The sequence below is a fragment of the Equus przewalskii genome, chromosome 24 (genome assembly GCF_037783145.1).
Source record: "Equus przewalskii isolate Varuska chromosome 24, EquPr2, whole genome shotgun sequence".
In the NCBI taxonomy this organism is placed as follows: Eukaryota; Metazoa; Chordata; class Mammalia; order Perissodactyla; family Equidae; genus Equus; species Equus przewalskii.
The window spans coordinates 14430267-14442949 of NC_091854.1; the positions used below are offsets into that span (position 1 = coordinate 14430267).

Sequence of the window (12683 nt, forward strand, 5' to 3'; positions counted from 1 at the left end):
GAGGAATCTCCATACTGTTTTCCATAGTGGCTGCACCAGTTTGCATTCTCACCAGCAGTGTATGAGGGTTCCTTTTTCTCCGCAACCTTTCCAACATTTGTTGCTATTAGTTTTAGATATTTTTGTCATTCTAACGGGTGTAAGGTGATATCTTAGTGTAGTTTTGATTTGCATTTCCCTGATGATCAGCGATGATGAGCATCTTTTCATGTGCCTATTGGCCATCAGTATATCTTCTTTGGAGAAATGTCTGTTCATGTCTCCAGCCCATTTTTTGATTGGGTTGTTTGATGTTTTGTTGTTGAGTTGCGAGAGTTCTTTATATAGTATGGGTATTAAGCCTTTGTCAGATATATGACTTGCAAATATTTTTTCCCAGTTAGTGGGTTGTTTTTTTGTTTCAATCCTGTTTTCATTTGCCTTGAAGAAGCTCTTTAATCTGATGAAGTCTCATTTGTTTATTCTTTCTATTGCTTCCCTTCTCTGAGAAGGCATGGTGTCTGAAAAGATCCTTTTAATACTGATGTCAAAGAGTGTACTGCCTACGTTTTCTTCCAGAAGCCTTATGGTTTCAGGTCTCACCTTTAGGTCTTTGACCCATTTTGAGTTTATTTTGGTGAATGGTGAAAAAGAATGGTCAATTTTCATTCTTTTACATGTGGCTTTTCAGTTTTCCCAGCACCATTTGTTGAAAAGACTTTCTTTTCTCCATTGTATGCCCTCAGCTCCTTTGTCAAAGATAAGCTGTCCAAAGATGTGTGGTTTTATTTCTGGGCTTTCACTTCTGTTCGATTGATCTGTGCACCTGTTTTTGTACCAGTACCATGCTGTTTTGATTACTGTAGCTTTGTAATATGTTTTGAAGTCAGGGATTGCGATGCCTCCCATTTTGTTCTTTTTTCTCAGGATTGCTTTAGAAATTCGGGGTCTTTTGTTGCCCCATATGAATTTTAGGATTCTTTGTTCTAATTCTGTAAAGAATGTCATTGGGACTCTGATTGGGATGGCGTTGAATCTGTAGATTGCTTTAGGTAGAACGGATATTTTAACTATGTTTATTCTTCCAATCCATGTACATGGAATGTCTTTCCATCTCCTTATGTCGTCATCCAATTCTCTCAGAAAGGCCTTGTAATTTTCATTCTATAGGTCCTTCACTTCCTTAGTTAAATTTACCCCAAGGTATTTTATTCTTTTTGTTGCGATTGTGAATGGTATTGTATTCTTGAGTTCTTTTTCTGTTGATTACTGGAGTATAGAAATGCTACTGATTTATGCAAACTGATTTTATACCCTGCAACTCTGCTGTAGTTGTTGATTACTTCTAACAGTTTTCCAATGGATTCTTTGGGGTTTTCTATATATAAGATCATGTCGTCTACAAACAGCAAGAGTTTCACTTCTTCCCTTCCTATTTGGATTCCTTTTATTCCTTTTTCTTGCCTGATTGCTCTGGCCAGGACCTCCAGTACTATGTTAAATAAGAGTAGTGATAGAGGGCATCCTTGTCTCGTTCCTGTTTTCAGGGGGATGGGGTTCAGTTTTTGCCCATTGAGTATGATGTTGGCTATGGATTTGTCGTATATGGGCTTTATTATGTTGATGTAGTTTCCTTCTATGCCCATTTTGTTCAGAGTTTTTATCATAAATGGCTGTTGGATCTTGTCAAATGCCTTCTCTGCATCTATTGAGATGATCATGTGGTTTTTATTCCTCAGTTTGTTGATGTGGTGTATCACGTTGATTGATTTGCGGATGTTGAACCATCCCTGTGTCCCTGGTATGAATCCCACCTGATCCTGATGTATGATTCTTTTGATGAATTGCTGAATTCTGGTTGCCAAAATTTTGTTTAGAATTTTTGCATCTATGTTCATCAGTGATATTGGCCTGTAGTTCTCTTTTTTCGTGGTGTCCTTGTCAGGTTTTGGTATCAGCGTGATGTTGGCCTCATAGAATGTGTTAGGAAGTGTTCCATCTTCCCTAATTTTTTGGAATAGCTTGAAAAGGATGGGTATTAAATCCTCTCTGAAAGTTTGGTAGAATTCCCCAGGAAAGCCATCTGGTCCTGGGGTTTTATTCTGTGGGATGTTTTTGATTGCTGTTTCAATCTCTTTCCTTGTGATTGGTCTGTTCAAATTGTCTGCCTCTTCTTGAGTGAGCTTTGGGAGATCGCAGGAGTCCAAGAATTTATCCATTTCCTCTAGGTTATCCATTCTGTTGGCATATAGTTTTTTGTAGTATTCTCTTATAATCTGCTGTATTTCTGCAGAGTCTGTTGTTATTTCTCCTCGCTCATTTCTGATTTTGTTTATTTGAGCTTTCTCCCTTTTTTTCTTTGTAAGTCTGGCTAGCAGTTTGTCAATTTTACTTATCTTCTCAAAAAACCAGCTCTTTGTCTCATTGATCCTTTCTACTGCCTTTTTCGTTTCAATAGTATTTACTTCTGCTCTGATTTTTATTATTTCTCTCCTTCTGCTAACTTTGGGCTTCATTTGTTCTTTTTTCTCTAGTTCAGTTAGGTGTGCTTTAAGGTTGCTTATTTGGGATTTTTCTTGTTTGTTAAGATGTGCCTGTACTGCGATGAATTTTCCTCTTAATACAGCTTTTGCTGTATCCCATATGAGTTGGTATGGCATGCTATCATTTTCATTTATTTCCAGGTATTTTTTTATTTCTTCTTTAATTTCTTCAATGATCCATTGCTTGTTCAGTAGTGTGTTTAGTCTCCACATCTTTGTGCCTTTCTCAGCTTTTTTCTTGTAATTAATTTCTAGCCTTATAGCACTATGATCTGAGAAGATGCTTGTTATTATTTCAATTTTTTTAAATTTGTAGAGGCTTTCCTTGTTTCCCAACATATGGTCTATCCTGGAGAATGTTCCATGTGCACTTAAGAATGTGTATTCAGCTCTTTCAGGGTGGAGTGATCTATATATGTCTATTAAGTCCAATTGTTTTAGTTTTTCATTTAGTTCCACTATTTCCTTGTTGATTTCCTGTCTGGATGATCTGTCCATTGATGTGAGTGGGGTGTTGAGGTCCCCTACTATTATTGTGTTGTTTTTAACATCTTCCTTTAGGTTTGTTAATAGTTGCTTTATGAATCTTGGTGCTCCTGTGTTGGGTGCAAAGATATTTATAAGTGTTATTTCTTCTTGATGAAGTGTCCCTTTGATCATTATATATTGTCCCTCTGTGTCTCTCTTTACCTGTCTTATTTTGAAATCCACTTGGTCTGATATGAGAATTGCAACACCTGCCTTTTTTTCCTTGCTATTTGCTTGAAGTATTGTCCTCCACCCCTTCACCGAGTCTGTGTTTGTCCTTGGGGCTGAGGTGTGTTTCCTGGAGGCAACAAATTGTTGGATCTTGTTCTTTAATCCATTTTGCCACTCTGTGTCTTTTTATTGGAGAGTTCAATCCGTTCACATTGAGAGTGATTATTGATGCATGTGGACTTAATGCTGTTAATCTGTCGCTCATTATCTTGTTTTCCTGTGTTTCTTTTCCTGTGTGCTTTAGACTTCCCATTTAATACTGCAATTTCTTATGCTGGGTTTCTTAGATTTTTCCGTATTTATGATTTGTGACTCTGTTCTGTACTTTATTTTAGTGTCTACCTTTAAGTTTGTATTTAGAATCTCGTGTATAATATAGTCTATTCTCTGGTGGTCTCTTACCTACTTGACCAATACTGATTTAGACCCTTTGCTCTTCCCCTCCTAAATAATTATTTTCATTTTTTATTCCAACTCGTCTTATTAATTTGTAGTTAGAGTGCTAAGATCGTCCTTGTTTTGGTAGTTTCCTTACCTTTACCCTAATGCTATAATCGAATATTTGCTATCCTGTTCTGGTTCTATCCATCGGTCTCCCTAGTCTGTGGATTGTGTCCCCTTTCTCCCTTTTTTCTTTTTTCAAGTATGAGAGCCTTCTTGAGGATTTCTTGTAACGGAGGGCTTTTAGTTACAAATTCCCTTAACTTTTGTTTGTCTGGAAAAGATTTAATTTCTCCCTCTCATCTGAAGGAAATTCTTGCTGGATAGAGTATTCTTGGCTGAAGGTTTTTATCCTTTAAAGCTTTGAATATATCACTCCATTCTCTCCTAGCTTGTTGGGTTTCTGTAGAGAAATCTGCTGACAGTCTGATAGGGGCTCCTTTATAGGTTATTCTCTTTTTTTTCTTACTTCCCTGAGTATTCTCTCCTTATCATTCCTATTTGCCAACTTTACTACTATGTGCCTTGCAGTAGGTCTTTTTACATTGACAAATCTAGGAGATCTAAAACCCTCCTCTACACACATTTCTCCGTTGATCCCTAGATTTGGGAAGTTCTCTTCAATAATTTCGTTAAGCACACTTTCTGCTCCATTTTCCTTTTCCATACTCTCGGGAATTCCTATGATCCTTATGTTCTTACTCCTCATTGAATCCATTATCTCTCGGAGATTTTCCTCATTTTTTTTAATTCTTAGTTCTCTTTCTTCCTCTGTCTGGCGCCATTCAGCCGGTCTATCCTCGATTATGCTAATTTTCTCCTCTACGTTGTCTACACGGGCATTCAGGGAATCCGTATTCTGTTTTATCTGGTCCATTGTGTTTTTCATCTCAAGCAATTCTGTTTGATTCTTCTTTATGATTTCAATCTCTTTTGTGAAGTAACTCCAGAACTCGGCTTGTTTCTCTATCTTTCTGTCTACCTCATTGAGTTTTTTGATTATAGCTGCTCTGAATTCATTATCACTTAGTTTACCTAATTCCAAGTCCTCAGGACTTAATTCTGTGTTTTTATTGTTTTCCTTCTGGTCTGGGGCTTTTATAAATTGCTGGATGGTAGAGGAGCGGTTTTTTCTCATGGTGGTAGAATTCAGGTGCAGTTACAGCCTGTCGCCACTAGATGGGGGTCGAGAGTGGCGTGTTATGAGCTCTCCACCTTCGGGCAAGATGGCTGCGCCCACTGGCTTCGCTGCTGGGGAGGGGCTGTTACTCACATGCACCGGTCTGGGTTCGATCAGTTCTGTTCTCTGGTCTCCCAAGGCCCTTGATTTATGGGGTCCCCGCAGACAGAAGCTTTCCCCCTGTCAGCGGGTCTCCACTGAATCAGCGGCAGGAGTCCTGGATGATCCCCCGGTCACGCGGCCCCTCCCCCGCTCCTTCCCGATCCGCCTTCTTGGTATTGTAGGTCTCTAACGAGCTGGCATTATGTTTATTCTCTGAAATTCAGTTCTTCCAATCTTTTGTTGTATTTTGGAGGGGAGAGAATCCCAGGTCAGCTCACCCCGCCATTTTGCTCCACCCCCAGGAACCATGTTAATTTTTTTAAGATTATCAAAAAAATGTAAACCCTAAATTTAAAAATTCTATGATATAAGATGATTTGATTAAAATTATATAACTTTATGACAGTTTATCTTAGGATTTTAGCTATTTATTTCCCTCACGCCCTATATCCAATCCCTCACCAAGTTCTACTGGTAGATTGTCCAAAATACTGTTCAAAATACTTCCAGGATCTGGCACATCCCACCTTCTTCAATGCTACATCCCTAACTCAATCCACCAGTGTCTTTTGAAAGTTGCATTACCTTTCTCTGTTCCCACTCTTGCCCCTCTACATGCTATACCATACAGCAGTTATTCTGATCTTTCTAAAATATTTTAAAAATCGTGTAAATCCCTAGCTTAAAAATCCTCCAGTGGCTTCTCATCTTACTTAGAATAAAATCCAAACTCCTTGAATTGACCTGTGTGTTCCTCGCTGACCTTTTTTTTTTTTTGAGGAAGAGTAGCCCTGAGCTAACATCTGCCACCAATCCTTTTTTTACTGAGGAAGACTGGCCCTGAGCTAACATCTGTGCCCATCTTCCTCTACTTTATATGTGGAATGCCTGCCACAGCATGGCTTGACAAGCGGTGCCATGTCTGCACCCAGGATCCAAAGCAGCGAAACCCGGGCCACCGAAGCAGAACATGCACACCTAACTGCTGCACCACCGGGCCAGCCCCTGACCTTTTGGTTTTATCTCCCTTGACATTTCTCCTTATTTCTCATGCTCCAGCCACACTGGCCTTATTCAGGTCCTTAATAACACAAGCTCATTCCTATCTCTGGACTTTGACATTTATATTCCTTCTGTTCGGACTCTTTTTCCTGTATCTCTTCACATGCCTGCCTCCTTGTTAATCAAATCTTAATGATATCTCCTCAGAGAAGTCTTCCCTGCAAACTCCAAAGCATCTCTCCTGCCCTATGACTCTTTATTACGCTCTTTTAAATTGACATCTCCACTCTGATCAGTAGCTGATATCGCCTAACTTATTTGTTTATTGTCTCTCTCCTCCCACTAGAGGCAAGCTCCTTAAGGGGAGGACCATGTCTGTCTTGTTTACTCTTGTATCCTCAGCATCTAAAACAATGCTGAGAATTGAGGCACATAGGAGGTTCAGTACATACTTGATGGCTGATACATGCCTTTTATCTTGAAACATTCCTGTTGAAGCAGAAATTGATCATTCTCATTTTATAATCAGAGTGAGGCACAAAGAGGAGAAATAAGTTGTGTAAGTAAAAGATTGATCTGGTATTAGAATCCTGGTCCTGTGATTTCCAGTCCATTGCTCAAATTTGTCTGATAAAATTGCTCTTGTAACAGTATAACAAGGCTGAGTCACTGCCACCACGTCCAGGATAACACTTTAATATTATGAGGTGGAACTGTCAGAAATCTCTCTTGATATTGTCCATAACCTTCAGTCAGTTCTAGTACTGAAGCAATAATTTTGCTGTAAATTGAGAATCCTAAAATCAGTCAACTCCATATATACCTTTCACCCTTATAATCCTCACACACAACCCAAAATGCAGGCCTCTCAAATTGTTAAATATCTCTCAAATGATTATCTTATATTTTCTCCACATTGGCTCATTTTTCCACTTCCACCAGTCCGAACAACACTCTTTCTAATTCTATTGCAAGAAAACTACCTACTTTTGCTACATAATTTCTCACATTCATTAAGTTTAGCAAAGCAGACAGAATACATATCAAAAAATTAAGCACCTAGGGGAGACTAAGGGACTCAAAGAAGGCTTCTAAAGTGATATCCAAACTGAGATTGAATGATTAGTAGGAAATAGCCACATAAACTGGGAAGAAAGGGATAGAAGGAGAAGATAGGAGAAAAAGATGTAGCCATCAGAGGGAAAAGCATGCCTGAAGGCCTGCAGCTAAGAGGCACAAGCCAAGAGGAGTCACACTTCAGATTCTAGGCTATGTAACACTCTTCCTGGAAGCCTTTCTTGGAATCTCTTCCATCTAATTTAGGTGTTCTTCTTCTGGCTTCCTATGCACAGAATTCTGTAATTCCCTTACCATAGCCTTCATCAGGATGTGTCATTACTACTTAACTTGATTATCATTTCCCATTTGAAAGCAGGGACAAGATTGTGTCTGCTACTAGTATCTACTCAGCCCCTAGAACAGTGGCTAAATTCAGTAGGCACTTAACAAATATTTAATAAATGAATGGAAGAATGAATAAAAAAAATGAATGCCAGTTATAAGAAATATTTTAATTTTAAAAATCCTATGTAAAGCATGTTTCACTTATTGTGTAAAGAGTTGAACAATGATTTTATGTTTTCTATCAACAGTGTACTGGTTAAACCATAACATAAAATAGTAAATATTAATTAATTATAATTTTCTTATTTATTTTAAAACATAAATTCTATAAAACTGCTATGACATATTGAATTTGATTTTTTTGTGTGTGTGTGGGGAAGGATTTGCCCTGAGCTAACATCTGTTGCCAATCTTCCTCTTTTTGTTTTTCCCTCCCCAAAGCCCCAGTGCATGCTTTTATATCCTAGTTGTAAGTCCTTCTAGTTCTTCTATGTGAGCCGCTGCCACAGCATGGCAACTGACAGACAGTTGGTGTGGTTCAGCAACTAGGGATGAACCCAGGCTGCTGAAGCAGTGAGAATGCCGAACTTTAATCAATAGGCCATCAGGACTGGCTCTTAAGTTTTCTTTATAGTGATGAAAGATAAGTAATAAACTTTACCTTGATACCTCTTCAATCTGCTTTGTTCAAATAGCTTTTCAACTTTTTTTACTAGTTCTTCTCTAATTCTTTCCAGATACCTTCTTTCTTCTTTTACTTGTTTCATTTGTTCAATAATCTTCTCTCCTAAGATTATAACCCATACTCATCAATGTCTAAAAGCTAGAAGATGGTTCATATCCTAAAATACAGAGTGTAAAACCTAAAAGTGCTTAAAACAGCAAGAATAAATTATATATATAAATATATATAAATATATATATATATATATACATACACACACACACACACACAAAAGAAAAACTCTGTTTTTCTTGCTGCAGGATAGCATTTGCCACTCTGAAAAACAGAGAGGAGTCATTTCAGTTTCCAAGAGTGACATATAGGGGGATTTATATTTATGTAAAGAATACAGTATGTGTCTTCTGCATTTACATATATGCATAGAAACTAGGTAAAACTCAGGTAGTTACACTTCTTGGTTTAATTCTTTTGGCCAAAGTTATTGCACTTAAATCTTACATGGAAAATGTACATTTTAAAGTATTTTTTTAAAAGCAGAATAATAATACTGACTAAACATACACAGTAATCAACATAAAATTCATATACTTCAAAATAATTTAACTTTTTTGCTGTAAAATACAGACAATAAAATTTAGTATTTTAACCATTTTTAAATGTACAGATCGATGGCATTGTGTGTGTTCACAATGTTGTGCAACCATCACCACCATCCAACTCCAGCACTTTTTTATCTTCCCAAACTGAACCTCTATACCCATTAAACACCAATTCCTCATTATTTAACTGCCTCACAGAATCACCTGTACTTACGGTGTCATCATACTTACTCTCAATCTGTAATAAGGAGATAGTTATTCCTGGAGAAAGAGCAGGAAGTGAAGGAAAATCAATAAGATCTGGTAGGGTGACACACTCTTTTTTACCTATCTGTAAGCAAACATGACAATTGGTAAGAGCTGGTAGGGTGACGTTATTTTTCACCTATCTGTAAGCATTTGGTAATCCACAACAGCAACACATTTTTTTTACTTATATGGTGAGGAACTCCCATTCTGTATTTACAGCTATAGACTCTCTTATGCTCCAACTTCTCCATTCCACCGTTACTTGGATATTATACACAGGTGCATCAAACTTTAAAAAAAAAGAATCCATTATTCCTTTCTCAATGTGATTTCCTTCCAAGATTTCTGATCTCAGTTACTTGTTATGATAACTTTTAAAATTTTTCTAAGATGGCTAGTGATTTTTTCATCTTTAGCCAATTTTGATAATTTATATTTGCTTACAAAATTGGAAATTATCTCACATTTAAAAATTTTTGCATATATTTTATTCTTATATATTTTATCTCCTTTCTATTTGTGCTTATATAGGCGTCATCTTTCCTAATTTTTATGTTTCCACTCTTTTTTTATAAACTACCTAAATCCTTACCAATGTTGATGTTTCTCCCACTACTACTGTATAGATCTTGAATTGTTTTTAATTCTGCTAGGATTTTTACTTCTTTAACTTATTAGTTTCTACTTGTATGTTCATTAAGCCCTTACTCCTACTTTCTTTGTTTTATTATTCTTTTTCTAGTTTCTTTTCTTTTCTTAATTTATAAGGTCAAGTTCCCACAGGATAACGACAACCACCTAAATTAGAATCTCTCCACACACCCTCCCAACTACTAAAAAAGGAAAGCAAGTAAAATCACCCATAATTTATATCTACAGCATAGCTAGGATACAGAATCCTTTAATTTTCACATACTTTAATTTACACATAAGTAAGGAAATAAACATCCTGGACCAGCAGAGAGTGCCCAGGATCCTGCATCTAAGCAGAGTCAGATGTGGACTACGCATTAGAGAGAATATACACAGATAAAATATACACAGTAAAAACCAACCACGGTTTAGTCTGGAAGGAGAAGGCCCTACATCCAGAAGAGAAATACTGAGAATAAGGATAAGATCTGGTAAATGACAGCACTTTCTATGAGGAGTCCAAAAGAAAAGGGCTTGTAAAATGTATGGGGCCAGAGATGCTCAGTTAATCATGGGAAGACATGGCTTCTGGCAGAGAGAAAAATGCTTCAGAAGCAAAAGGTGCTCCTTCAGGGCTAGATGGTAAGAGAAAAGAAGTGGCCAAGATAAAAGCTCTGCTGAATCAAGTTAGTAGAAAAGAATTCAAGGAAAACAGACTCCTTCCCCAAAAGGTCCCATTCAAAAATAAATAAATAAATAAATAACTGCATTTGACTATATCAACAGAAGAGGGCACTCCTGACCTAAGAAGCAGAATAAGCCACCAAAATGCCCCTCCTTGTTCCTCTATAAGAACACCCGTGACTACTAATACAGAAAAATCCAACACAATAAACATGGACAACATCTACAAAATAATTTGGCATCCACACAATGTTACTTTTTAAAAACCCTCAAAGTTGAGAACTAAAACAAAACAAAACAAAAATAGGCAACCATGAAGCAGAGAAAAACTTAACAATACTTCCAACATAGATTAAATATAATTAAGCAAACACTTGCAGATATTAACAAACACTGTAAATCTGAAATTTAAAAACTCAGACGAAAAATGGAAAACAACAGGAAGATGTGAAATGGAAGTTGGCCAAACTGAAGAAAGAATTTAAAGACAAAATACAATTTTCTCAGAAATGAATAAATTAGCAGATATCTAAGAAGGAACAGATATGACCAAAAATACACTAAGGATAACGGAGGACAAAAATGAAAGGAGCAAAGAAAATGCAACATAAATAAAGAAAACAGTAAAACAGATCAGAGAGAAAGTGCTATATATAAAAGGTAAAGAAGATCTAAGATAAGACTAACTGTGATCTTGTAGAACAAATCTGCTATTTAAATTGTTCTCTAAATTATTATTTCAGAAACATTCTTGAAATAAAAGTTTTCCAACCTTAGAGGTTAGAGGATGGGAGACAAACCTCAAGAAAATTCAAGAGCCTGCCAAATCACTGAAATTTCTGGTAGTTCCCTGGTGTGGGACATGTTGAGACTGCCCCTTTAAAGTGAAAAACAGGTTTTTGCATCCAGCCTCAGCTACCAGTGAGAATGAGTTTGGAGAAATAGTTACAGCATTTGGACATGCTGCTATTTTTTCTTTTTCAATCAAGTAATCTAAAAGACTGTCCATTTTGAGTGGGCCCAAGGTAAGAGAAGGCTCACAAGGTGATCCAAGAGGCTTTGCATGTGGTGCCGCCACTTGTGTTTGTGTGCTGATCCAATGATGCTTGATGTGTGGTAGATTGGAATCATGGAGTCTGCGACAAGCCCTAGTAGAAAAATTACAGCTCAGAGGTCTTGGGTTTTGAAGCAAAGGCATGGCATCTTCAGCAAATCTTTGTTGTTCTACTGTTTTAATCTGCAGCTTCATTTCAATTTTAGTATAAATGCTATGTTGCAATACCACATGTAAACAAAAATTTTTAAATCATACCTGATTGTCCTCTCTTCTAATGATATTACCTCTATCATCTTCATTTTTCTGAAACAACTGACTTAAAGGGAAAGATAGATTTGAAAGTCATATTAAAAAATGATTCCATAAATATTAGCTTTTCATATGTTATATATTTTGTCTGTAAACACAAATATAACATTAAAAATTTTTTAAAGTCAGTCTAAGACTATTATTGTATTATCTTTCAAACTCAATGATAACCATAAACTACATTTAGTATGAATAATAAAATTGTATTTTACTATATTATTGATAAATTCAAATCATAATCCAACGTCCATAGCAAGCTAAAATAACCAGAAATTTTATAAACATATTTTCCTCATAGTTCTTTTGTGAATAACTGTTTATAAATTCCTTGTCAATTTCAAAAGACTATATGCAAAACTAAGTGCTATAATTTTGAATGAAGTGATACCAATGTGAAACCCAAGCATACTGATTAGGTTACCCATAATCAAGAATCTAAGAGAGGGAGAAAAATCAGTTCTAAGAAAGGCAAACAAAGATAGAAATTTTTCTGTCATTAGGTTGCCCCTAATGACAAAAGGATTACAATGGAAATAAATTTAAGCAATAGATTATTTCTCATTATATAGGATTAGCATGTTTGTATATTACAGTAAAGTTCTGAATCAAGGTAATTTTAATCGAAAAGATCACTAATTTCACTTGTATCTTTGTTCTAATTAGAAGTCCTTGACAGTACCCTGCATATCTCACTCCTTTTCTCATAGTTTAGATTATGACATGTGGAATCAACATCTATACTAATTACCTTTCTCTGCTGCTAAAATAATCATTGTCTGAATCTTCCAATGATCCTGGCAATTCAGAATTTCCAGTTTGATTTTTTCCAGTCTGGCTTTCTTTTGGAGTGGCTTTTCCCCAAGCTGATGTAGATGTTCATCCAATAGCAAATAAAGTTCATAATATTAAGAACATACTAAAATAAAATTTTGATTTTATATGTACATGCTATAACCTTGTCCTATGTTTCAGAATCTCCAGGAACTCTACTATACATGATACAAGGCAACAATTTCCAAAGTGAATTTCACGAAACATTAGTTTATGTGACACGAGA

At 36.3% G+C, this 12683-nt stretch overlaps 1 protein-coding gene across 12 annotated transcripts in view; it reads right to left on the reverse strand.

Moving 5' to 3' along the window:
- Positions 1-12683, reverse strand: part of SPATA1 (spermatogenesis associated 1) — a 56735-nt gene that overhangs the window by 26467 nt on the left and 17585 nt on the right. For 6 of the 12 annotated variants that reach the window (XM_070592096.1, XM_070592093.1, XM_070592095.1 and 3 more), the window contains exons 6-9: positions 12375-12489; positions 11573-11633; positions 8926-9025; positions 8072-8197 (exon numbers count right to left, since the gene is read on the reverse strand). In XM_070592096.1, the coding sequence (XP_070448197.1) occupies positions 8072-8197; positions 8926-9025; positions 11573-11633; positions 12375-12489 (402 nt within the window). The remainder of the gene's footprint in view (positions 1-8071; positions 8198-8925; positions 9026-11572; positions 11634-12374; positions 12490-12683) is intronic. The other 6 variants (XM_070592103.1, XM_070592099.1, XM_070592097.1 and 3 more) reach the window with 2 other exon arrangements.